Raw genomic sequence first — 27,817 nt, 5'->3', positions numbered from 1 at the left:
TGTACGTCCCTACTGTCCATAATGACACACCTATTGCAGTAGAAAAAAAGATTAGGTTCTTACCTTGCTAATATTTTTTCTAGTAGATAAGTGTGTCATTCTTGAGCCCTGCAGTGTCAGTTACTTCTCTGCTTGCCTACTCTCTCAATTAGACAGTTCAAGTCAAAGCTGAGATTTTGATCTCAGTCAGCCCTCAAGTGTATGAAGAATAATGTGTTGATATAGCACTTTAGGGAACATTTGAACTCCATATATGTTACTGATTTGTATGGTTATTCCAAAGTTTGGATTGTTCCATTGCAGTGTTTAACATGTTTGTTATACTTTCAGAGCAGAACACCACTCTATTTTGGGAAGTCTCTCTGTACTCCTCCTTATGTGTATCTGTATAGGGCCATTGCCTGCTTTGGTAAAAAAACTGAAGGGGGCAACAAAGCTCTTGGAAGAAGGAGTTGAAAACCTGTAGTAGATTCCTTCTGCTCGGCTTGCGAACATGGGGATAATACCCTATGTCCAGAATGAGACTCCTATATGCTAGAAAAGATATTAGCAAGGTAAGAACCTAATCTCTTTTTAGAGTACCAGACAATAGCAATTTCAGTTGCAGATCCACGATTGTGGAACTAGTTGCCAGGTCATTTGAGATTATGTAGGGAGTTAAAATCTTTTAAAAAGGAATTGAAAACTTACTTATTTGTACAAGCTTTTTTCTAGAGTGAAATGTGAAATATTCCTTTTTGATTGAAATGTGTTTGTGAGATTTTATATTTGAAAATTTAGAAGAGGAACATCCCTCCCCTTTAGAACCACAGAACTCTGGAATAATCTCACATCCCCGCTCAGAGTTTCAAGTTCCCTCCAATCCTTCCGCAAACACCTGAAAACTTGGCTCTTTTCAAAAATCTAACACCTCCCGCTCTATGGTTCTTTATCTTCCTAGCTCCTTTCCTATAACCCTTCATTGTAGCTCCTTTTCAACCTAACCCTGTAAACCGTGCCGAGCTCTACGCTTGTGGAGATGGCGCGGTATACAAACCTAAGGTTTAGTTTAGTTGGGTTACTTGTTGCAGTTTGTTTTGTTGTGAAGATTATGTGAAATATTCTCTGTTTGTTTTATTGTAATCCGCCTAGGTTGTAGGTGAAAAAGACATTTTTAAAATAAATAAATAAAAAAAATACAAAGTTAATCAAATCAATAAATTTTATTTAAGCATCTAGCTCAGTGGTCTCAAACTCACGACCCGGGGGCCACATGCGGCCCGCCAGGTACTATTTTGAGGCCCTCGGTATGTTTATCATAATCACAAAAGTCAATTAAAACAGTTTCTTGATCATATGTCTCTTTAGCTATAAATTACAATATTATTATTATTAAAACTTAGCCAAAAGGAAAGATTTATAAACTATAAAGAGTTTTACCTCAAGCAAAATTGTAATTTCTTTAATAAGACATTAACTATTTTTTCTGAGGTTCTCCAAAATGTGGCCCTACAAAAAGTTTAGTTTGAGACCACTGATCTAGCTCATATCTTTTTCCAAGATGAGTTACATTGACGTACAGTAGGTAATTTTTCCTATCTCTATTGGGCTCATCTTAGGTTTTTACCTGAGGCAGTGGAGATTTAAGTGAGTTGCCCAAGGTGAAAACAAGCCACAATGAAATTTGAACTGGGCTTCACTGGTTCTCAGCCTTGCTGCTCTTCATACTTATCGACATTTTTTTTATTTTTCTTTTATTTAAGATGTTTTGCATCAAAAGATGACAGAGACATGTGTCACTGCTCATATAGGTGGTATCAACATTGTGCTGCTGGAAGGAATTACACCGAATATTCAGTGAGTTTTAAATCAAGTTGATGCAGTGCAGTACTTCACTGTAAACTTTATACAATGTGAAATATTTGTAAACTATATTTCAGAAATGATGATTCTCACTGTCAAGCAAGAGTATTGTTATTTTTTTTAATTCTAACTTTTCTGTAGTTTACATATATATTTTTTGCATATCTGCACTATGAGAGGGAAGGAATTTTCAAGCTCTGAGGTATGTTAACCTGACATAATATAAAAAATAATTTGTCTTTATCTTCTAAGGATATATAATTACATATACACCTGTACAACACCTCCTTTAAAATGTTATACTCAAATCTACCTTTGATTCAGGGCTTCCAAAACCTGTTCTGAGGCCTTCACAGCCTGTTTGTATTTCAGGATACCCCCAATAGATGTGCATGAAATCAATTTGCATACATTGGATACCTGGGTTATGACCCCCCCCTATCAGCAGATAAAGACAAAACAAAAAGTTAAAAGTTTACTCCACTTCCCTTATAAGGAGCTGCTGCATCTTTCTGCACTCTTGTATTTCTCTGTCTCCAGCAAATGGTGCAAACGTGAATTGATGCACTTACCTATTCAGTTCAAGGTTGGATTACATTACAAGATCAGTTACCCAAGAAGTTATAATGGATAGTTTGACACAGACATTCAATAGAGTTGCTAGATCATCAGTGCAGTTAGTAATACAGTTTGGTCTTAGTTACAAATGCATCGTTACAAGTTCAAGTAGGTGATCTTTAGCTCATCATTATGTCCCAGGAGTTGCATTAGACATGTGGGATCGGATCCAAATTTGTCTCCCAGGGCTGCAGTCTATGAACTGATTCTGATGGATAAGTTCCTAGGCCAAGTCTGCAGTCTGATTTCCCTAGTAAAAAAGGTATTAATAGATGTGTTGTGGGAGCATTTGCTTAATGCTCCATACACACATACAAGTTGTGCTAGCCACTCCTGCAATAGACAGGAGTGAGGGGCCTCACTGCAGCCTGTAGGACCATCCCTAGACCACTATACATTTTTAAGGTAGATGACCTGGAGGTGAGAGGGGCTATGAGGGTGGGGGTTTGGGGCCAAATTTGTTTTCTTTGTTGGGAGGGAGCCATTGTTACTGAAGGAGGGGCATTGGAAGACAACAGCACTGAAAGCACTTATGAGTATTGGCCAGGTCCCACATAAATTCCAGCAGTCAGTGTCGTTGCCTGAACATGGCTTGATATTGAATATCTGACGCTAATTCTGCTTGTAATGGTCAATACTGATCAATGTGGGCTAAATATCATATAGGATCTGGCTCAGAATTGCAGTAGTTGTGGCCAGGGGTATAGCCAGCCCACTGATTTTGGAGGAGGACCTCTGCATTAAAGATACTACTTTTTCTGGCGGGGATGCTGAATCCCTGCCAGCCAAAGACATTTGCTGCTGAGCCACTCTCCTCCTTCTGCTGCTGCAGTAAAGAGCAAGTCGGTGGCGTATGTCATAAGAATATAAGAATTGCCACTGCTGGGTCAGACCAGTGGTCCATCGTGCCCATCAGTCCGCTCATGCGACGGCCCTCTGGTCAAAGACCAGCGCCCTAACTGAGACTAGCCCTATCTGCGTACGTTCTGGTTCAACAAGAACTTGTTTAACTTTGTCTTGAATCCCTGGAGGGTGTTTTCCCCTATGACAGACTCCGGAAGAGCGTTCCAGTTTTCTACCACTCTCTGGGTGAAGAAGAACTTCCTTACAATTGTACAAAATCGATCCCCTTTCAACTTTAGAGAGAGCCCTCTCGTTCTCTCTACCTTGGAGAGGGTGAACAATCTGTCTTTATCTGTTAAGTCTATTCCCTTCAGTACTTTGAATGTTTCAATCATGTCCCCTCTCAGTTTCTTCTGTTCGAGGGAGAAAAGACCCAGTTTCTCTAAACTCCTCCAGCCCCTTAACCATTTTAGTCGCTCTTCTCTGGACCCTTTCGAGTAGTACTGTGTCCTTTTTCAAGTACGGTGACCAGTGCTGGTCGCAGTACTCCAGGTGAGGGCGCACCATGTCCCGGTCCAGCTGCTGACGCCAGAAACCTTCGCACATGCTCAGTTCACACAAGAACTGAGTAGGTATTAGGAATCTTAGCATCAGCCGCTAAAGGGATGCTGCAGACCTGCCGTTTACTGCAGCAGCCCAAGGAGGAGAGTTTCAAGTTTAATTAAAATTTTTTATACCGCCTAATCAGCTTTCTAGGTAGTGTACAAAATCATAGAAGAAAACAATAGTGGCTCGACAATGAATTTCTTTGGCTGACAGGGATTCAGCATGCCCACCTGCCATTTAGGACTGAATTCTGTAAAAAGCATCAAAAATCATCAACAACAACAACAAGAAAAAACACACTAAGTACTATTCTAAAAATGACACTCAGGTGCCATTTATAGAATAGCATTTGGCACTGGGAACCATTTAGGCATGACCATTTATCCCAACTAAACCCTGGTGTAAATTCTCACGACCTTATTCTATAACATCTCGCATAAATTACAGGAATAGCCCTGATCTGCCCATGACCTTCTATTAGCCACACCCCTTTTTGGAGCCGCACATAAGATCCAGGCATGTAAATATGCATGCATAACTTTTAATTGATTCCAATTAGCACTGAAAATTGATAGAGCCCAATTAAACTGGTGCTAATAGGCTCATTATTCAATTAAATTGCATGTGTGAATTGGGCACCATTTATAAAATTTGGGGGTTAATTGGTGCTGTAGGTTTGGAGGGGGTCAGATCCTCTCCTGCAGCTATGCTCACTGGTTGTAGTAGTCGGTCTTTGGAATCTCGCTTTAGAGGAAATTAGAGACTTCACCTGTGAAGTTAATCCCCGTACTCCATTCTGGGTCACCATAAAAAGATGGACACAATACAATCATAGATTGTATGGATTTTGAACTTTGCATCAGTTTTCTGAATTTTTAACATACTCCTTCATTTTCTCTCTTTTGCTTTATTTGGAAACCTTATACTATGTTTATAGGATCAAGAGCTTGGGAGATATCCCTGTCCCCACAAGTTCTATTCCTGTCCCATTCCTGCAAGCTCTGCCTTAACTGCACGAGCCTTATACACTTATGATTCTAAAGTGTTGAAGGCTTGTGCAGATGACAAGAGCTTTCAGGGCTGGGATAGGGATTTAGGGATGAGGAAAATTTGTTCCTGTGTCATTCCTAATTGTAATCTCCAGGTGTGAGGCCAAGTACAGTATAGCTGAAGTATAGTATAAGTAATGCGATTTGTATGTGGACTTTCTACAATTTTACTGGGGCCCTGCTAATGAAGAGCTAAATGCATCTGAGCTTTCTGTATTTGTTGCCTCAACCAGTATATTTAATAGAATTGATCCCAGGACAAGCAGGCAGCATATTATCACTGATGGGTGATGTCACCGACGGAGCCCCGGTACGGACACTTGAAAAGTGAATCTCAACTTTAAGTTTAGAAAGTTCGTGATTAGCCCACACCACGCATGCGCGAGTGTCTACCCGTCCGACGTAGGCACGTGGTCCCTCAGTTTTCTAGTTTCTGCGGAGCTAGTCAGATGCGTTTTCAACACTCCGTTGAATTTTTTTCTATCGCTTACCTTCCCACTCTCGCCGATTGTGACTTTTTCGTCACAATTCTTTTGGGTTTTTTTCCTTTGTCTTTTATTTTCTGGAAAAAAAAAAAGACTCTTTCTTTTTACTTTGCCTTCGCGGGCTTTGGCCCAGCGGGGCCTTATGCACTCTTTTCACCATAGAGTTTGATTTTTCAACGGCTGTCTTTCCGTCCATGTCCCGCCCACCGACCGATTTCATAAAGTGCAGTCTCTGTGCTCGGGCCATTTCTGTCACCGACCCTCACCGCTGGTGCTTGTTTCTGGGACCCGAGCACCTTGCTGACTCCTGCTCCCGCTGCTCATCCCTTCAGAAACGCACTCTAAAAAATCAGTTGCTTCAACAAAAACAACTGTTCGGCGCCGCAATGGACACGGAGCCCAGTTCATCTCTGACCCCGTCCGCGACGACCAAGACGAAGCTGCAGTGAGTCAAGTCCTGCCGACCTCGCATAAGTCCCGTAAACGCACGGCTCCGATATCGGTGAGTGCATCCTCTTCAGCCTCATCATCCCTGGACCGTGTTGATCAGCCATCCATACTGGCCAAAAAGAAGCAAATGATACCGATTCTTTCCCTTAAGCAGAAAATTGACAATCTGCTTCAGGAAGAATTAGCAGAACATTTTAACCTCTTGGTGCTGGCTCACTTTTCACCAAGCATGGCACCAACCCTCCAGGAGCTGGTCTGGTCTGAGTTACTCACGGCACCTACCACTTCTCTTAATGCTACTCCACCAGTGTGGACATTCTCAACCCAGGACTCGAGCATTCCACTTCGGCACCGGTCCTCCTCAGCCACATCTCAAGAGGCTACTCCGGCATGGTCAGGGAAAGTCTCCAGTAAATCCAAATATTTAGAGACTTTGACACCGAGTCGTCAACACCAACCTCATCCTTTCAGAGATTCAGATTTACTGGGGGATACTGAACCTGAAATGCCATCTTCTACCAATGTGGACTCTTCTGTTTCTGGGTCACCTAGACGTTCACTTACTAGAGCTTCTTCTCCTTCAGAGAAACTTTCTTTTTCCAGATTTTTGTGACATGCGATCTGGATGTTTCATTGAAGGCTGATTCCAAATAATGCAAGGGGTATCTGGATACTTGACTATGATCTTTCTCCTAAAGAACTGTTAAAGCTTCCATTCCATGCCATTCTGAAGGAAACTTTTTATAAAAACATAGAGACTCCTCTCTCTGTGCCAGTGGCTCCTAAACGTTTGGAATCTCTTTATAAGGTGGTACCCTTGCCCGGTTTTGATAAACCTCAATTGCCCCATGAATCTTTCGTGGTTGAATCCACTTTGAAAAAATCCTCTGGGGCAAGTGTGTATGCGTCAATTACTCCTGGTAGAGAGGGTAGGACAATGGACAAATTTGGTAGACATCTGTATCAAAACTCATATTGTCAAATGGAGCATCCAGTTTTACTTTTTTCTTTTCCTGTTGTATGAAGAATCTTCTTAAGCAAATTTCATCACTTCAGCAATATATACCTTCATTTAAAGCCAAGAAATTTCAATCTCTGGCCTCTACCTCTCTCCAACTTCGAAAGTATATGGTGAGATCTATTTATGATAGTTTCGAACTCTCATCTATAGCAGCAGCTATGTTGGTGGCGATGAGACGTTTGGCATGGTTGCGTGTTTCAGACCTTGAAGTTAACCACCAAGACCGTCTGGCTAATGCTCCATGCCTGGGTGATGAGCTCTTTGGAACATCCACTGACACTGACACTCAAAAGCTGTCCGCTCATGAGACCAGATGGGATGTGTTGGTTAAGCCCAAAAAGAAGCCTCAACCTGCTCGGCCTTTTAAGCCTGCTTCCTCTTACCAATGCAGATATGTTGCCAAACCTACTCCTCAGGCACCTAACCAGCCTTGTCGACAATGACAACAGCCACATCAACAACCTAAACAGCCAGCTGCTACTAACCTGCACAGCCTTTTTGACGTGTTCCTTCAGAGCATAGCCAGAGTTCCTCTGCTACATTCTCTGCCTCAACCCATAGGGGACGTCTTCAGGTTTACATCAATCGCTGGGAGCTCATTACATCAGATCTTTGGGTCCTAAACATCATTCGTCAAGAGTATATCCTTCATTTTCACACCCTTCCTCCGAACCATGCTCCAAAAGAGTCTGCTTTAAATCTGATGCAGTCCTCTCTACTTCTCCAGGAGGTTCAGTCTCTCCTCCTCCTCAATGCCATCAAGGAAGTTCCTCCCTTCAACACGACTAAGGCTTTTACTCCCGATATTTCTTGGGCCCCAAAAAGACGGGAAGTCTGAGACCCATCCTGGATCTCCGAGCTCTCAACAAATATCTTGTGAAAGAGAAGTTTCGAATGCTCTCTCTCGCCCTCCTTTATCCCCTGTTGGCTCAGAACGAATGGCTATGCTCTCTGGACCTCAAGGAAGCCTTCATGCATATACCAATACATCCGGCTTCCAGGAAATACCTTCGCTTTCAAATCAGTCGTCACTACCAGTACAAAGTTCTTCCCTTTGGCCTGGCATCTTCTCCCAGAGTCTTCACGAAGTGCTTGATTGTAGTGGCAATAGTCCTCCGATCCCAGGGTCTTCAGATGTTTCCTTATTTGGACGACTGGTTGATCAAGGCTTCATTGTCTCAGGAGGTGACCCTGGCGACGACTCACACCATTTCTGTCTTTCAAACCTTGGGCTTTGAAATCAATTTCCCAAAGTCCAACCTCCAACCGATTCAACGTCTTCAGTTCATTGGAGCTATTCTGGATACTACTCTCTTGAGGGCGTTTCTGCCTCCAGATCGCCTTGCTGCCTTGCTTCATCTTTGTCAACAGATGTTTCAGCTACAAGCAATCTCTGTGAGATCCATGATAGTTCTTCTGGGCCACATGGCCTCCACAGTTCATGTCGCCCCACTAGCCAGATTGCATCTTCGCACTCCTCAATGGGCTCTAGCTTCTCAGTGGTGTCAGGTGACAGATCCGCTCTCACTGCATATCTCTGTGACCTCATCTCTTCTGCAGTCACTCCACTGGTGGATGACCTCTTCCAATCTATCCAGAGGTCTTCTTTTTCATCTTCCTCCACATTACCAGGTACTCCTTACGCCTGGGGAACGCACATGAGCGGCCTTCAACGCAGGGTTATTGGACTTCCAAAGAATGCAAATATCATATCAATTTGCTGGAGTTCAGAGTGATGTATTACACACTTAAAGCTTTCCAACATCTCCTGATCGACCAAATCCTCCTCCTTCACACGTATAATCAAGTAGCAATGTACTACATCAACAAGCAAGGAGGCATGTGCTCTTTTCCCCTTTGTCAAGAGGTTCAAAAGATTTGACTTTGGGCGACCACCCGCAATCTTGTTCTGCGAGCAGTCTACATACAGGGCAAACAGAATTCCTTAGCAGACAACCTCAGCAGAATTCTCCAGCCTCACGAATGGACACTCAGCTCGACAACGCTTCAGTCCATCTTTGCACAATGGGGCACTCCTCAGGTGGACTTATTTGTAGCTCCCCACCACCAAAAACTGCCCTGCTTCTGCTCCAGGCTTTACTCTCCTCACTGCCTGCAAGCAGATGCTTTTCTTCTGGATTGGACGCAATTGTTCCTCTATGTGTCCCCTCCCACTCTTCTCATCTTGAAAACTCTTTTCAAACTCAAGCAGGAGGCAGTCACCATGATCCTCATAGTTCCTCGGTGGCCCAGACAACATTGGTTCTCCCTTCAACTTCAACTCAGCACCAGGGAACCCATACTTCTTCCAATATTTCCTTCTCTGATTACACAGAATCAAGGAGCTCTTCTTCATCCCAACCTGCAATCGTTACACCTGACAGCTTGGTATCTCTCGTGCTGACATCTTTGCATCTTTCTTAGCCTATACGCACTATTATTGATGCTTCCAGGAAACCAGACACTCAACAGTATTATCAACAAAAGTGGACTCAGTTTTCTTCCTGGTGTCTACGTCATCATCATCATGATCCAGCTTCCTTGTCATTGGAATTGGTGCTGGATTATCTCCTTCATCTCTCTGATTCAGGTCTTAAATCTACATCTATCAGAGTCCATCTCAGCGCTATTACAGCTTTTCACATGCCAGTTGCGGGAAAGCCTCTCACTGCTCATCCATTGGTCTCCAGATTCATGAAAGGGCTTTTCAATGTTAAACCACCTCTCAAGCCTTCATCTGTCGTCTGGGACCTTAATGTAGTTCGTTCCAGGTTGATGAAACCACCATTTGAACCAATGGCAACAGCTCATCTCAAATTTCTCACCTGGAAAGTAGTTTTTCTCATCTCCTTCACTTCTGCCAGGAGGGTCAGTGAGTTACAAGCATTGGTTGCAGATCCACCTTTCACAGTTTTTCACCATGATAAAGTGGTACTACGCATGCATGCTAAGTTTCTACCGAAAGTTGTTATGGACTTTCATCTCAATCAGTCCATTGTTCTTCCAGTTTTTTTTCCCTAAGCCTCATTCTCATCCATGAGAAACAGCGCTACACACTTTGGACTGTAAATGTACTTTGGCCTACTACATCGATCGGACAAAGCCTCATAGAACATCTCCCCAACTTTTCATCTCATTTGATCCTAACAAGTTGGGTCATCCTGTCATCAAACGAACAATATCCAACTGGTTGGCTGCCTGTATCTCATTCTGCTATTCTCAGACCGGACTGGCTCTGGAGATTCGTGTCACTGCTCACAAAGTCCGTGCTATGGCAGCTTCTGTAGCTTTCCTCAAATCTACTCCTATTGAGGAAATCTGCAAAGTTGCTACCTGGTCCTCAGTTCATATCTTCATTTCGCATTACTGTCTGGAAATTTTTTCCATATGGGATGGTCACTTCGGCCAATTAGTTTTGCAAAATTTGTTTTCTTAAAGGCCAACTCTCCCTCCATCCTTTCCTAGTTAGCTTGAAGGTCACCCATCAGTGAGAATATGCTGCCTGCTTGTCCTGGGATAAAGCACAGTTACTTACCGTAACAGGTGTTATCCAGGCACAGCAAGCAGATATTCTCACATCCCACCCACCTCCATGTACAATCTCTTTTCCTGTAAACCGCTCTGAACTGCTTTGTGGTATTGCGGTATACAAAAATAAAGTTATTATTATTATCCATGGGTTGGCTTCTTAGCTGGCTTATCTGAACTGAGGGACCGCACGCCTACGTCGGGCAGGAAGGCACTCGCGCATGCGCGGTGCGGGCTAATCGCAAACTTTCTAAACTTAAAGTTGCGATTCACTTTTCAAGTGTCTGTACCGGTGACATCACCCATCAGTGAGAATATCTGCCTGCTGTCCCTGGATAACACCTGTTACAGTAAGTAACTGTGCTTTCCTTACATTGGTTGGGCAATGTGTGGACCGGATGGCCTCTCCCACGTTCTCGCTCTCACTTATAGGACACAGAGACTGCTGTATATATTCCCCTACATGATACCTAGATAATTGCTGTCTTTGTGAAGCTACATGATGAGCCCATTACAGCCTCTTCGTTTTGTGTATGTGTCATAAACTGAATTTTTCATTTTCAGCATACGGACCATTATATGGTTCTTTGCCAATTAACATTTTCACAAATTTGGGATAAAAAGGGAAGGGAAAGGGAATGGGGGCCTTTTTAGTATACCGCCTTTTTGTGGCTTTGGCATTTCAAAGCTTACTTTCAAAGTGGTTGGAATTGGAGGATTAAGTGACGCCCAGGATCACAAGAGCAGCACTAGGATTTGATCTCCCAATCTCGGTATAGAGGCAGCAGCTCAACCTGTGAGCCACACCTTCCCCTCATGCTGTTATCTCTTCCATGTACTTATTTCTTTTCAATTACACAACCATGCCAAATAACCTTGTTGTTTAAGCTGCTTCCACTGAAAAAGCTGATGGTAGCTCAGTAACCCTCAGTATGCTTTACTGGCTGCTAGAGAATGACACGAGAACAAATTTTACCCCGTCCCTGCGGGAACTCATTTTCCCATCCCCGTGAGTTCTTTTCCTGTCTCTGCCCCATTCCTGTAAGCTCTGCCTTTACCACATAATCCTCGGACACTTACGATTTTAAAGTGTTTGAGGCTTCTGTAGATGAGAACAGAGCTTACAGGAATGGGGCAGAGACAGGAAAAGAACTCACGGGATTGGGACGGGGAAAAATTTGTCCCCATGTCATTCTCTACTAGTTGCCACAGAGTTGTTCAAGATGCACAAAATTATGCACAGCCTAGGTGTAGCCAATGATGAAATTTGATCTGATGCAACTCAAGGACCCCACTATTTTCGAATATATTGCCAGCAATGGAATAGGAATAGAAATGCTTTGGAAGAACTAGACACAAATATCTTCATTTCAGTATTTTGGTCATTGTTTTTGGAATGTCAGATATGTGCTTTATTGGAACTGCCCATGGCGCTGCAATGTTTCTGAAATCTGCCTGAGACCATTTATCCTACTCCCTGTACAATAGATTGAGACACTGAAGGGAGGAATTTGAAGGAAAGTATTGGCTCAAGTGATGTGCTGATAATATATGTTTGCAGTCCTGTTGTTTACTGACTATTCTCGGCATGAATTTTTATTCTTTATTTGCTTTTTTTTTTCTTGCTTTCACTTCAATCTTCATCTCTAGACTGGAGGATTTTCCAACATCTCCTACAAGCACTGCCAAACAAGAGTTTCTGTATGTTACATTATGTTTCATAGATTGCACTTTTTTTGTGAATTGTGTTGTGCTGTGCCTTTGAGTGCTGTCTTCAGTGGTGCAGCTTGAAATGGCTTGTTAACCTATAAGTGTTCCATACTTTTAAAGGTAGACTTGTAAGGTAGTTTTACAGTTAATGTTCTGTAAGGAAAATTAGGGAAATCTCTTTTCTTCAAAATCACTGAGCTCTGGAATAACCTTCCTGCCCTGCTGCCGAATCTGGGCTCCTTCCAATTATTCCAAAAGCATCTGAAAACCTGGCTTTTCTCAAAAATGTAAAGCTTTATAACTACTAATTCTTATTATGTTCTTCCCTCATTTATTAAAGTACCTGTAGACCATGGAGAGGATGCGGTATATAAACTTAAGGTTTAGTTTAGTTTAGTAAGATCTGGGCTGAACATTGAAATGTTTTAAGACACACAGAAAAGTAAAGTGTGTGTTAGTTTTTCAATTGATCATGTGTCTATACCACAGTATAACTTTGAGTGAAGAGAGCTTCAAAATGTCAGTGTTATGAAAAAGTAATGAAACAAAAATCCAAAACTTAGGATGACATCATCAGAAATCAAGAGGCACTAAATTGTGTCATCGCTTGAAAGAAACATGCCAAGTCCCAGCTCATATGGTGAAAGCTAGATGCAGTCCCCAGTACTGTCTCGGGCATGTGGGATCTCTTAGGGAGATGCGGATGGGCCATTTGGCCTTATGTTTCGGTTATTGAAGGCCACTAAGTTGAAATTCCCTCTCCTTAACAGTAATTTACTCTGCTGATATTACATTTTGCATCCTCCTCCTCCAGAATATGTGTAGCACGTTTCCTTCTATGTGTTCAAGTGTGTATGGTGTAGGGGTAAGGGACAATTCTTTAGTGTCTTCCTATATTCTTCTGCTTTAAATACGTTGTTTGTAAGCATTTGATTACTTTGATTTCCCAGAACGCCAGCAAAGTATTATTCATACTTGAACATGCTGCTGAATTCGTAAACTAGATAATTCTTAATAATCTCTCTACAGGAAAACATTATGAAGACGTCCATATTTTAATATCATTACCATCATCAAGGCACTTACATGTAAGGCAATCTCATGGCAAATTGCTGATAGCGCTGTTTTTTTATTCCTGTAAAAAGTTTAATGGAGCATAAGATAATTGTTATGCAGTTCCTGAATATGAGTAATTCACTTCTGGTGTTCTGGGAAATACTACTACTATTTATTATTTCTATAGTGCTACCAGAAACTACATCAAACAAGCTTACACATAGGACAAAAGAGTGAATCTATATACACTGCTCAAGTACGGAATTAGAGGGGGACTGATGAGGCAGATAGGGTAAGGGACCATAGAGGGAATGACAAACAGATATTGGGGGCTTTACAGGTTGGTTGAACTAAGACTTAAATGCATCATCAAAAAAGTGGGCTTTCAGCATGGATTTGAATATTGCCAACTTGAAAAATTGAAGGTAGACAAAGCCATGGGACTGGCCAGCATCCATCCCAGGATATTGAGGGAGCTCAGAGAGGTTCTGGCAACTGTAACTAAAGATTTGTTCAATAAATCCCTAGAAGCAAGAGAGGTTCTGTGGGATTAGAGAAGAGCAGATGTAGTTCTTCTTCAAAAAAGTTGTCGCAAAGATGAAGCGGGAAACTACATGCTGGTAAGCCTCACTTTGGTTACTGGAAAAATAATGGAAGCGTTGCTGAAGGAGAGGATAGTGAAATTCCTAGAATATAATGGGTTACAAGATCCAAGACAATGTGGTTTTACTAAAGGTAAATCATGCCAAATTAATCTGATTGAATTCTTTGACTGGGTAACCAGAAAATTAGATCAAGGAAGTGCGCTAGATATAATTTACTTAGATTTCAACAAAGCCTTTGGCACAGTTCCTCATAAGAGGCTCTTGAACAAACTTGACCAGCTAAAATTAGGACCCAAAATGGTGAACTGGATTAATAATTGATTGACAGACAGATGACAGAGGGTGGCGGTTAATGGAATTTGCTCAGAGGAAGGAAAGGTGAATAGTGGAGTGCCTCATGGATTGGTGCTGGAGCTTATTCTGTTCAATATGTTTGTGAGCAATATTACCAAAGGGTTAGAAGGAAAGGTTTGTATTTTGCAGAAGATAACCAAGATTTGTAACAGAGTGGACACCCTGGAGGGAGTGGAAAAAATGAAAAAGGATCTGCAAAAGTTGGAAGAATAATCTAATGCCTAGCAACTGAAATTCAATGCAAAGAAGTTCAGAATGATGCATTTGGGGAGTAGAAATCCAAGGGAGATGTATGTGCTGGGAGGCAAGAGTCTGATATGCACGGACATGGAGAGAGGTCTTAGGGTGAGATTGTCTGAGGATCTGAAGGTGGTGAAGCAGTTTGACAAGGTGGTGGCTTTAGCCAGAAGGATGCTAGATTGTATAGAGAAAAGTGTAAGCAGCAGAAGAAAGAAGGTGTTTATGCCACTCTACAGGTCTTTGGTGAGGCCAGACTTAGACTATTGTGTTTCAGTTTTGGAGGCTTTATCTGGCCAAGGATATAAAAGACTTGAAGTGGTCCAGAGAAAAGCGATGAAAATAAGGGGTTTGTGCCAAAAGAAGTACGAGAAGAGACTAGAAGAGTTCAACAGTTAGCGAATAATGCTTGAGTACCTGAATCAATAATAATAAAACTCTAGCAGACAAGCCCGCCTCATCAAAATGAGACGGGCCTGCCCCTTCCCCGCCCATCCCCGCTAAGTCTAAGGCATGATGGGCCCAGGCTCTAGAAGCCTGGGCCAATCAGGCCGTAGGCATAGTGGGTCCGCCCATCCCCACTAATCTCAAGGCCTGATTGGCCCAGGTGCCTACGAGCCTGGGCCAATCACACCTGGGCTTTCCGGCAGGAGGGGTTCGGCACCCTCCTGCCGGTAATCAAGAGTTTCGGGGGGAGGGGGCGGCGTTCCGGCAGGAGGAGTTGGGCACCCTCCTGCTGGTGATCGGACTGGCGGCCACTATACTTATTGCGGCAGGGAGATCCCTTGCTGCGATAAGTATAGTGGCCGCGTCTACTTACAATGTACATTTTAAGCGTCTCTTCCTCTACTAGGGAGATGCGTAGGGCCGCCTAGGTTCGCTTAAGGCCCTTAGGCGAGCTTAGGCGTCTTGCGGGCCTCCCTAGGCTCACAGAGGCGCCTTCAATATAGGCGGCCTGCCTGGGGAGCATTTTTTTTTTTTAACATGCATCCCAATTGGCTGATTAGATAGCTGTAGGACGCCTACAGCTGCCTAAAATCGGGACGGCACTTTGCACAATCAGGGCCTAAGTGTCGAAGCCCAGACATATCCTAGCATTGAATATCCGGGAATAACTGGCAAAATACCGGCTGAATATTTACCCTCAGTATTCAACTGTTGATTCCAGTATTTAATTACAGATGTCGGGAGTTGAGTTAGTGGATAAGTGTTCAACTGGATTGCCTTTTTTCTGTATGATTGTAAATCTGAGTTTGTTTTCAGAATGATTTATCCAAACTATATGGTTGGAAATGGGGAGTTCTCCAAAGGTCCCTGTTATCACCACTGTTGTTTACCATCTACTTGAAGTCTTTGAAGTCACTGATTAGACAGTTTGGGCTGGATGAATTGATATATTCTGATGACATTCGGCTATTGGCTGTTTTTTGATGGTTTGGCAGTAAATCTGATCAAAACCACCTGTTTAGGTGACATGAGATTCTAGTTTGGTTCTTTCTAGGTTTGGGTCCACTAATTTACTCGGGTCATTGTGGGACTGGAGATTGCTTTTTTGAAATTATGGATACGTGGAGGGGCATCTTCAACACATAAGTCTAAGTCTGATTTGGATGTATAGTGCTAGATGTCCAAAGTTGGCAGTAAGAAAATGCCTATTTTCAAAAGGCAAACCACCATACGTCTAGAAATTTTTTTTTTTTAAAAATTCTCTATCTGGATGTCCAGGCCATTGGAATGTCCAGACCATCAGGACATCTATCTTTATACAGCATTTTTGAACAAAATTTTGTCCAAGTCAAAAGTGCTCAGAACAAGACCATTTGGACATGGGAGGTTCTAGTCCTGTAATGGACTAGCTACACATACAGGGCAATAGAGCAATGGGGCACTGCTATGAGCTTCACATAAAGGGTTCCAGATAAACCGCTAAACTGACCGCTAAATCTTAACTCTGTTAGTACTGCTCAATCTGTAACGTCTAATCATTGTAAACCACATAGAACTTCACGGTCCTGCGGTATATAAACTGTTGTTATTATTATTATAAACATCTCACCAGAACTCCCTTATAGGTTATAGTGAGCTCCCCCCAACACCCCCAAAACCCATTATTCCCACCTGCCTACAACCTCAATAGCCTGCATTGCAGTAGAGTAGGGTTTTAGGGGAGCTCACATTTTCCACCATAAATGTAGTGATTAGAGTGGCTTATGGGCCTGGGTTCTCCTCTCTATGGTTCTCTAGCTCAATGTTTCTCAACCTTTTCAAGCCAACTACCCCTTAAGCCTAAAAAATACCAACCGAGTACCCCCGCCCAAGCTCCACCCCAGAACCGCCCAAACTCACCCCTGACTCCACCCCCATAATAATAGTACTAATTGTAATGCAATTTCTTCCATCCATTTTTCATATACACACAGTATAATCTTATTAATACATAATGGTAACCACAAAGTTAAAAAAACACCACCACAAAGCACACTGTACGCAGAGAAAATGTTAATTACAGTAAAACTTTGGATTGCAAGTAACTTGGTTTGCAAGTGTTTTGCAAGGCAAGCAAAACATTTTATTAAATTTTAACTTGATATACAAGCAATGTCTTGCAATACAAATACATACAATATACACGCATCACAACTGAGCCGATGGTTCTTCTCTCTCTGACACTGTTGGAGTGTAGTGACCGTTCTAAACGAGCAAAGTCTTGCAATATGAGTACATATACAGTATTAAAGTTTTTGGGTTGTGGAACGAACAGCCTGAGTTTCCATTATTTCTTATGGGGAAATTTGTTTTGATATGAGTGCTTTGGATCACAAGTATGCTTCTGGAACGAATTATGTTTGCAAACCAAGGTTTTAATGTATTTATATTAGGGTTGTTTTTTTTTTTTTTAAGAGGTCAAGGCAGATGACTTTAAAATATGCAATGTCACCTCAGTAACAACTACAGAAAAATAGACAAATATAGTGCATAATATAGACAGCTGATATAAATTCTCAAAACTGACACATTTTGACCACTAAATTGAAAATAAAATCATTTTTCCTACCTTTGTTGTCTCGTGATTTCATGAGTCTCTGGTTGCACTTTCTTCTGACTGTGCATCCAATATTTCTTCCCTTTCTGCCTCCTGCATGTTTCCTCTCCTCCAGTCCTCATTCCATTCTCCAACCAACATCTCTCTCTCTCTCCCTCTACGAGTCCAACTTTTTCTTCCTCTCTCCCTGCCTCCATGCCCCTCCCACAAAGCCAACCCTGCCACCCGACATGCTCCATTCCCCCCGACCCCCCCCCGCCACCGCTGCAACAGCCACCCAGTATCCTCCATTCCCACTCCTCACCCCCCTGCCGCAACAGGAATGGGTCAGCCCACAAGCCTTTCCCCCGACATCAATTCTGACATCGGAGAGAAGGTTGAGCTGGAACCTTCTCTCTGACGTTGGAAGGCTTGTGGGCTGGCTGCGTGCAGTCGCTGCATGCGCCTGGGCTGTTCTTGTTGCAGCGGCGATGGTGGGGGTGGGAATGGAGCGTGTTGAGTGGCTGTTGTTGCGGAGGTGTCTTCAGCTGCGTGACAGGCAGGTACAGATCCCAGGCAGCAGTGGCCAGCCCACATTCCCTCTGGGTACATGTACCGCAGGTTGAGAAACACTGCTCTAGTTCACCCCCCAGGCTACTTAAGACACCTGTATGCAGCTCTACTAGGCTTTCCTATAGCAGGTGCTGATTTTCTGGAACAAAGAAGAAACACCTCGCCTCAAAATACAAACAGTACAGCAAAAAAGGCAGCCTGTCAGCCAAAGAAATCAGTCTTCATTCAAACGTATAGTCCCATCTAGGATCCTTGTTGGAACTATACATTTGAATAAAGATTGATTTCTTTGGCTGACAGGACACCTCCCTTGCCTCTCTTGCTGTGCAGATTTTCTGGAGACAGGTATGTACTTTTGTATTCTGATCTTTGTGGGGGTCTTACCTTCATGCATGCAGTGGTCATCTAGTCAGTTTGGGCACCTTTGTGGCACTTAGACCCTTCAAAAACAGGTCTAGTGCCAAACATATACTGTAAGTTCTGTCCAGGATGTCTTGAAAAATGTTTGTCGCTGCAAGACGTCCATGTCTAACCTGCCCTTGAGACTGCCCAAAGCCCACCCATAACACGTCGCCACCACGCCCTTCTCCTGCTCTGGCAATTAGGACATCCAAGTGCTGATTTAGGATGCTTTTAGTACTTCTGTTTTTTTTTATTATAGGCTTCTTAGTAAGTTAAAAATGTTATTTAGATTTGAAGGTTCTATTACCAGTATTAATGGTTCACATATTCTATGTAGGTTTTTTATCTAAACACGTACGTAAACTTCAGATGATGCAGAACACAGAATCCAGGTTACTTTTTGGGGGCGGGAGGTAGTAGTAGTTGGCATTAAAAGTGCACATCTCCCGTTAGTCAAATTACATTAGCTCCCTATTAAGAACACAGGAATTGTCTTACTCCTTTCCCGGCTCTTCAGGCGTCCTGGTCCCTGAGTGGCTTGGATCATTTTGCATATAGGCAGCTTGCTCACTATGTTGCTACTCTACCCAGGGACTTCCTCTAACATGCTTTTCTAGTTACCTTGCAGGAATTTTTTTTAATGATAATTGGGACTGGCTCTCGGTGTCTCAATACCATCGCCCGCTGGTTGCTGTGCAGCCGCGGAGGTACTATATCTTCTGTGGCTGTGGACTCGGGACTTGGGTTACCGCCCTCGGGTTGCATTCTTGTCTCCATTGGTGCAGCAGAAACCCCGGGTGGTGCACAGCACTGAGCTCCAGGAATGTCAATTTATGGTCCTTCATCAGAAGAAAGCCTTTCACTTTGGGTGTGTCTCAACCTCTACGTGTTTGAAATGCCATCGGGTTGATAACTCTTTGGCACATGGTCTTTGGTCCTATGCAGTCATTGCTGACTTTTGGCTGGAGGTTCGTTGTTATTTGCAGACCCTAGTGGGCTATGCACTTCCCTCTCAGGTGGAGGGGGGGTCCTCTTTTTGGCTAAGGATTTTCTGGATGGGCTCTCTGCTGGGGATTCTTTACTTATTTGCAAGGGCTATATAGTGGGTAAGAAATGTATTCTAAATCATTGGCTCCAGGACTCCCCACCCACCTTTTAGTATTGGTGCAATAAATTCCATCTGCTCATGGTCTGGGAATCCTTGTCAGCTCGGTTTTCTCATCGGAGTAAGCTTTTTTTTGTCCGTTTGGGTGCCTTATTTGGACACTCTTTCCCTTCTGATTAAAAGCCAAGTTCTCAACCGGTTGCGGAAGCCAGTGGTACCTGTGTTGCCAGTGGGTTAACGTGGGGGGATTGGGATGAGGGGTGGTAGAGGGGGAGGGGTGGAGAGGCTTCTCTTGTTGGGTGGGACTTGGCCGAGTCTGGGTATAAGAACCCAACCCGGACTCTACCGATCTCCACCCGTTTGAGTGGTTTGCTGTTGTTTCTGATTTTTGTATCCTGTAGCCTGAAAATGCTATTGTACTTGCTCTGTTTGTTTGGTCTTTATCGTTTAATAAACTGTTTGGGGGGGAAAAAAAGAACATAAGAATTGCCGCTGCTGGGTCAGACCAGTGGTCCATCATGCCCAGCAGTCCGCTCACTCGGCGGCCCCTAGGTCAAAGACCAGTGCTCTAAATGAGTCCAGTCTCACCTGCATACATTCCAGTTTAGCAGGAACTTGTCCAATTTTGCCTTGAATCCCTGGAGGGTGTTTTCCCCCATAACAGACTCCGGAAGAGCATTCCAGTTTTTTGCCACTCTGGGTGAAGAAGAACTTCCTTACGTTTGTACGGAATCTATCCCCTTTCAACTTTAGAGAGTGCCCTCTCGCTCTCCCTGCCTTGCAGAGGGTGAACAATCTGTCTTTATCTAAGTATTTTGAATGTTTTGATCAGTCCCCTCTGTCTCCACTTATCAAGGGAGAATAGGCCCAGTTTTTCTAATCTTTCGCTGTACGGCATCTCCTCCAGCCCCTTAACCATCTTAGTCGCTCTTCTCTGGACCCTTTCGAGTAGCACCATGTCCTTCTTCATGTACGGCAACTAGTGCTGGACACAGTACTCCAGGTGAGGGCACACCATAGCCCAGTACAGCGGCATGATAACCTTCTACGATGTGTTCGTGATACCCTTCTTTATCATTCCTAGCATTCTGTTTGCTGCCACCACACATTGCGTGGATGGCTTCATCGAATGTCGATCAGAACTCCCAAGTCTCTTTCCTGTTACCTACATGCATCACTTTACACTTATCCACGTTGAACCTCATCTGCCATGTCGATTCCCATTCCTTGCGTCTGATTATGTCACGTTGCAGATCTTCACAATCCCCCTGTGTCTTCACTACTCTGAATAACTTCATATCATCTGCAAATTTAATCATCTCACTCATTGTCCAGATCGTTTATAAAGATGTTGAAGAGCACGGGTCCAAGCACCGAGCCCTGCGGCGCCCCACTGGTGACGCTCTTCCAGTCTGAGTATTGTCCATTTACCCCCACTCTCTGTTTCCTATGCTCCAGACAGTTTTTAATCCACGTGAGTATTTCACCCTTGATTCCTTGGCTCGCAATTTTCCGAAATAGTCGTTCATGTGGAACTTGTCGAACGCCTTCTGAAAATCCAGATATACAATGTCGGCTGGGTCGCCCTTGTCTATTTCCCTCAAAGAAGTGCAGCAAGTTTGTCAAACACGATCTGTCTTTGCTAAAACCGTGCTGACTGGTCCTCATCAGCCCGTGTCCGTCAAGGTGATCAATGATGCGGACCTTTATCAACGACTCTACCATCAGTACACAGCCAAATTTCTGTAAAACAAACAATATTAACTTTTTACTTTCCATACAATCAAATATGACAGTTGTTTTATTGTTCCCATGCTATCAATTCCCCCTTACCATTGTTATTTAATACAACAGGAGTCAGACGCTGAGCAGGCCTAACAAGATCTTACGGTGGACTCAATAGGCCTAATAAGATCATACGGTAGACTCGATTCTTGCCTGGTCTATTCCCAATCAAAACGGGAATAGAATCCATTAAAATGCACAATCTAACTAACCAAACAAATATTGTCAGGCTAAGACACGTACCTTTCAATATAAAAGCCAGTCTTGGTCATCCATAATCGCCCAGGAGCAATCCTAAGGAGCATGACCTGCTCCTCTGGCGACTTAGTTAAACTCTGTTTGTTGTTGCTGGATGTGGTAAAAGCAACATAGCTCAATTTAAAAAAAGAATTCATGGAAGTCAATAATCTGTTGATAAGACAGACTTTGGACAAGCCACTGCATATCCTTGGGGGTTGGGTGGTGTGTAATCTTAGTACTTTATGGGGTTCTGCCAGATACTTGTGACCTTGCCTGGCCACCATTAGAAACAGGATACTAGCTGATGGATCAGTATGGCAGTTCTTATTTTTTGTATGTCTTATGTCTGATCACAATAAACCAGAATCTAAACATGGATAGCTAGATAGTTAAAACAGAATATAATATCTTTAAAGATTATACTGTCTTTTCAACAAGGGATAGTAGAAATGTTCAGTCATCTCTTAACTACTACAAAAGAAGCTCCTCAAGGGATGATTCCCTTTTTATAAATGTATTCTTCGTTTTCTGATTACAGTACCAGCAGACATTCAACAATTGAGAACAAAACAGAGTGAATGAGAACTACATGTATATCAATTAACAAACTCATCCCTCAACTTGCCTTACTTCTCCTGTCCCCCTTTTTTCATGTTTTCCCCTCCACTCCCCATACAACATATTTCATTTCCTTGCAGGCCCACCCTTTGTCCTTTAGTGTGTCTATACTTGTCCTCCTTCACAGATTTATTGCCTTCTCTACGAAATATTCAATGCCTGTATGCTGTCGCCTTAGGTTGCCTTATGGTGATATCTGCAGGAGGACCTTGGGTACAACCCATACTGTGGCTTAGGAGGATAGTGGTATACAGTGTCCAGAGAACTTCCTTCAGTGGAGATAGAAAGGGAAAGCACTGTTCTCCAATGAGTCTTGCCTGGTTTTCAGCCATCAATTGTAAATTGGCCTTCAGTGATGTAAAGGGAGAGAGCAGAGTTACAAGAGTAAGAGACGAGAGAGATCAGAAACACGACTGCAGATAAAGGCAAATGGCCCATCCAATCTGCCCATCCGCAGCCTCCACTATCTCCTCTCCTTAAGAGATCCCACATGCCTATCCCACGCTCTCTTGAATTCAGACAGTTTTTGTATCTACCACCCTTTCTGTAGAAAAGTATTTCCTTAGATTGTTCCTGAAACTATGACCTCTTAACTTCATCCTATGTCCTCTCATGCCAGAGTTTTCCTTCATTTGAAAAAAACTCACCACCTGTACATTAATGCCTATCTCCTCTCTTCTGCCTTTATTCCAGCGTATACCTATTGAGGTCTCTATGACAAAGACTACTAACAAATTTTTTAGCAGCCCTCTGGACCGACTCCATCCTATTTATATCTTTTGAAGTTACGGTTTCCAGAAATGCACACAGTATTCCAAATGGGGCTTTACCACCTCCCTTTTCCGACTGGCCATTCCTCTCCTTATGCACCCGAGCATCCTCCTGACTGCTCTTCCTTTGTATACAGAAGTACTTCGCCCCTATACTGTTCACTTGGATTTTTGCAGCCCAAATGCATGACCTTTCATTTTTTAGCATTAAATCTTAGTTGCCAATGCAATGCCCATCCACTTAGCTCTTGCAGCCCTTTATATACAGTTAATTCTTCTACACTACAATGGATGTATCTTAGTTTACAGCCATATTGCGTAGAGCTTGTAGGATGATATTTTTATCCAAGTCTGGTTTTCTTGTCCTCTTTGCTTCTACTATTCTAATTAAACATTCACATGGGTTTCAAGCCTAAATAATCAAGAACTTTTATTGGTATCCATTTTTTAATATCTTCATCTCCAGATTCCAGATAAACGAAGACAGATTTATTGGTCATTGTGATTTTGTGAGGGACCCCCCAGATAGATAAATAGAAGATGCTTGCATTTGAATTTGTAGTTAATGTTGCCTGTAGCTTGTATGACATGCTTCTAAAGTGCAGACCTTTAAAGTGTAAATTTCGATGGTTGATAATGTAAGAACACAAAACACACAACATTTTGATATGAGTAGTTGACTTCATCAACTGTGGGCTCCTTTTACTAAGCTGCGATAGCGGTTTTAGCTCGTGCTGAATTTCCACGCGCACTAAACTTTAACGCCAGCAATGAGCTGGCGTTAGTTCTAGTTGTGTAGCTTGGGTTTAGCGCGTGCTAAAATCCTGCATGCACTAAAAACATTATTGCAGCTTAGTAGAAGGAGCCCTGTGTGTGCATGTACATAAGTATATTCTATAGTTAACCTAAATACCTCCATGATGTAAATGCGCATGAGTCAAGTCTCTTTCATTTGAAAGGAATCTCTGCAATGAGAGGGCATAGGATGAAGTTAAGAGGTGATGGGCTTAGGAGTAATCTAAGGAGATACTTTTTTACAGAAAGGGTGGTTGATGCATGGAACAGTCTCCCGGAAGAGGTGGTGGAGACAGAGACTGTGTCTGAATTCAAGAGGGCCAGGGATAGTCATGTGAGATCTCTGAGAGAGAGAAAGAGATAATGGTTACTGCAGATGGGCAGACTGGATGGGCCATTTGGTTTTTATCTGCCGTCATGTTTCTATGTAACTGTTGATTATGCAATTATGCTTAATTACCGTTAATAATATATACATGACTTTTGCAGTGCAGCTTGCTAAGTAATAGAAATTGCTGTTAATCTGTATAATGGCATTTGATAGTTGTTGCAATTAACATGTGAGCTGTTATGTAGCACGTCACCTGTCTTCTCTCACCAGAACAGTAGTGAAATGCAGTATTGCCAAATCACAGGCGCTTTATAGCACTCAGAGGGGGCTGAGAACAAACAATGCAGCTGTGTTCAAAGTAGGAGCTATCAGTATCAACATCCCTCAACATCCTGCTACTCTGCACAGCATGATGGTACGCAGCTCCCACCAGCTTTCTAAGCAGATCTCTGACCTCATCAAACAACCCTCTTCTGTGTAAGTGGTTCGGCTTGTATTCATCTTGAAAACCCTTGACATTAAATTTGGGTAACAAGTTCCAGAGCTCAATGAATAGTTAAGTTCTGGAACTCATTGCCAGAGGATGTGCTAACAGCGATTAGCATATCTGGGTTTAAAAAAGGTTTAGACAAGTTCCTGGAGGGAAAGTCCATAATTTGCTATTTAGATAATCAGACTTAGGGGAAGCCATTGGAATCAGTAGTATGCAATGCTGCTATTATTTGGATTTCTGCCAGGTACTTGTGACCTGGATTGGCCACTGTGTAAACAGGAATCAGGCAGTCCCTGGGTTAAGAACAAGTTCCATTTTTTAAACTATTCTTAATTTGAATTTGTATGTAACCCGGATCCTGTACAGTACACAGTCTATAAAAACATTTTAAAAATAGTCTTCAAAATAAAGTACTATAGTTTACATAGAAAGAAAAGTTAACAGGTTTACACTTCATCCGTCCCACACTTCCCTCTCCACCACTACATTCAACATTTCTCCCTGTCATTTCTCTCTTCCCCATGCATCTATACCTCATGCCTCTCCCACCACCACGGCCAGTATTTCTCCCTCCCTATGCCCAACAATTCACCACTTTCTTCATTTTCCCATGTGCACCATCTCTCTTTCCATCTCACTAAGACACCCATGCCCAACAATTCTTCTATTCCCTCACCACCTCAGTATATCTTTCCCTCACTCCCTCCAATGCTCCATCCTATGTCCCAAGTTCATGCTCCCTCTCTCCTTCCTTCCTTCCATCCATCCATCGTTTGTCCAAAGTTTGTGCTCCCTCCCTTTCTTCTGAGTTCCAATGTGACCCTGCTTCTCCCTTTTTGTGCCAACGCGCTCCCTCTTCCTCCCTTCCTGTCCCAGTGCGACCCTCATCATCCTTCCCTCCCTCTGTTCTGCATTCCAAATTTGTGCCTCTCTCCCGTGGGTGTTTACCTCCTCTGGCCGGCTCCCTCCTCACATCTGCACTTCTCTTCACAAAGTCATGGCCGCGGTTCCTACATGCAGCTGACCTGGAAGCCTTCCCTCTGCTGTCAGAGGGAAGGCTTCCAGGTCAATAGCAAGCTCTGCAAAGAGAAGTGTGGATGAGAGGAGGCAACTGGCCAGTGGAGGTAAATATCCACAGTAGGGAGGGAGGCACGGATTTGGGACACAGAATGGAGGGAGGGACGACAAGGAGCATGTTGGGACATGGAAGGAAGGAGGAGGAGGGGGCATGTTGGCACAGGAAGGGAGAGACAGGATCCTAGGTCATAAATATGAGTCCAATGTAAGTCGGGCATTCTTAAACTGGGGACTGCCTGTACTAGATTAGGTGAACCATTGGTCTGACCCAGTTGGCTATTATTTTCTTAAATGTAAAAATTCTGTGTGTGTATGTGCTTAATATTTTTACAGAAAGAGAAGAGAGAGTGCATGTGTATAAATAAATTGCAAGCCAGAATCACATGGTTTCTAAAGATTTTAGATTTTGAGAATCATTTTTCATTTTCCTACTTGGTTTTAAATTATATATTCAATGTGTTAAGAACATAAGAAATGCCATAGTGCTATAGTCCTTTCATCCTGGCATCCTACAATATCTGATCTAATCCTGGCATCCTACAATATCTAATCTAATTCTGGCATCCTACAATATCTAATCTAAGTTATTTGGAAGAAGTGCCCAACAGATCCTAATCTGGAGTCACTACTCTTTTCAAGCTCATAGCAGTATAAAGTGGTGGTCCACAAGCCTATGAAATAGTTGTTTATGGACATGTCTTACAGAAACTTGCCCAAACAGACTTTAAATCCAACTATACTGCTGACCTTGACTACATTCTCCAGAAAAGGTTTCTACAGCTAAAATGGTTTTAACTTGCTTGTATTTATGTCTGCTATCCCTTCTCCTAAATTTAGATGTCTAAGCTCAGGCCTTGTAGACTACCTTTCTAACTCCCTTGGAGAATTGACCCCAGTAGATTTTTCTAGTGCAATAGGTGTATCATTCTGGACAATTGGGTAATCTCTCCATGCTTGTGAGCATGCAGAAGGAATCTATTCCAGTTTGTTAACACCTCCTCCTTCACCAGAGGGCTCTGCTGGCCCCTTCAGTTTTTTCTTCTACTTGCAAGCTGAAAAGAGTCTTTCTGATCTGTTCTGTATATTGATCTGCTCTGTATATTTCTCTTTTTTTTTTGTCTTTTTTCTTGGTTTTTGGTGGCTTTTGGTGCTCTGAGCTCCCCACTTTGAGGGTCAAGCTCTGCCTGCGTGGAGCAGAAGCAGACTGAGATCTGCAGCTGACAGGCCAGTCCCTCTGTGGTACCTGTTGGCCAGCTTGCAAAAACTTTTGTGGAGCTTCCAGAGGGTGTGATAGGACAGAGTACGGTTTTGGGGTTCAAGAAGGGATTAGACAATTTCCTGAAGGAAAAGGCGATAGAAGGGGATAGATAGAGGATTACTATACAGATCCTGGACCTGATGGGTCGCTGCGTGAGCAGGCTGCTGGGCATGATGGACCTCTGATCTGACCCAGCAGAGGCACTGCTTATGTTCTTATGCTACATCTTATGAACTTCAGAACTAAGCTCTCTTTGGCACGATGCAAGTACTATGCTCTTCAACATCTTTATAAATGATCTGGACATTGGTACGACGAGTGAGGTGATTAAATTTGCGGACAATACGAAGTTATTCAGAGTAGTGAAGACACAGGGGGATTGCGAAGATCTACAACATGACATAATCAGGCTCGAGGAATGGGCATCAACATGGCAGATGAGGTTCAACGTGGATAATGTAAAGTGATGCATGTAGGTAACAAAAATCTCATGCACGAATGCAGGATGTCCGGGACGTTACTTGGAGAGACCTCCCAGGAAAGAGACTTGGGAGTTCTGATCGACAAGTCGATGAAGCCGTCCACGCAATGTGCGGCGGCGGCAAAAAGGGCATACAGAATGCTAGGAATGATTAAGAAGAGGATCATTATGACAGATTAAATTATAACTTTTGGTGGAATTCGGTATGCCATATATATAAAATGGAGCGCACAATAGCAACACAGAAAGGTTATTTTGGTAAATTTCTGAAGATTTGGAGACCATTAGCAGATTTTTGTAATGATTAATAACATTTTCCCATAATAAGAGATTTGTTAAGTGGGGATGTGGGTGGGTATTATTTTATTTACCTTACAATATGTATGAATTAATTAATGCATTTTTAAGTATTAGGTTAGAGTTTCTGAAATAGGAAGGGAGGGTTTGGGGGGGGGGTTATTTT

At 42.9% G+C, this 27,817-nt stretch overlaps 1 protein-coding gene across 9 annotated transcripts in view; it reads left to right on the top strand.

The window, feature by feature from the left end:
- The window catches only part of KIAA1109 (KIAA1109 ortholog), a 908,505-nt gene that overhangs the window by 487,105 nt on the left and 393,583 nt on the right, over positions 1 to 27,817 (top strand). For 8 of the 9 annotated variants that reach the window (XM_033938601.1, XM_033938589.1, XM_033938580.1 and 5 more), the window contains exons 48-50: positions 1,743 to 1,836; positions 12,093 to 12,143; positions 24,316 to 24,522. In XM_033938601.1, coding sequence (XP_033794492.1) covers positions 1,743 to 1,836; positions 12,093 to 12,143; positions 24,316 to 24,522 — 352 coding nt within the window. The remainder of the gene's footprint in view (positions 1 to 1,742; positions 1,837 to 12,092; positions 12,144 to 24,315; positions 24,523 to 27,817) is intronic. The other variant, XM_033938537.1, reaches the window with a different exon arrangement.

This window comes from Geotrypetes seraphini, chromosome 1 (assembly GCF_902459505.1).
Source record: "Geotrypetes seraphini chromosome 1, aGeoSer1.1, whole genome shotgun sequence".
Taxonomy (NCBI): domain Eukaryota; kingdom Metazoa; phylum Chordata; class Amphibia; order Gymnophiona; family Dermophiidae; genus Geotrypetes; species Geotrypetes seraphini.
Note: the sequence above shows the minus strand (reverse complement) of the source record. Positions and strands in the feature narration are given on the sequence as shown.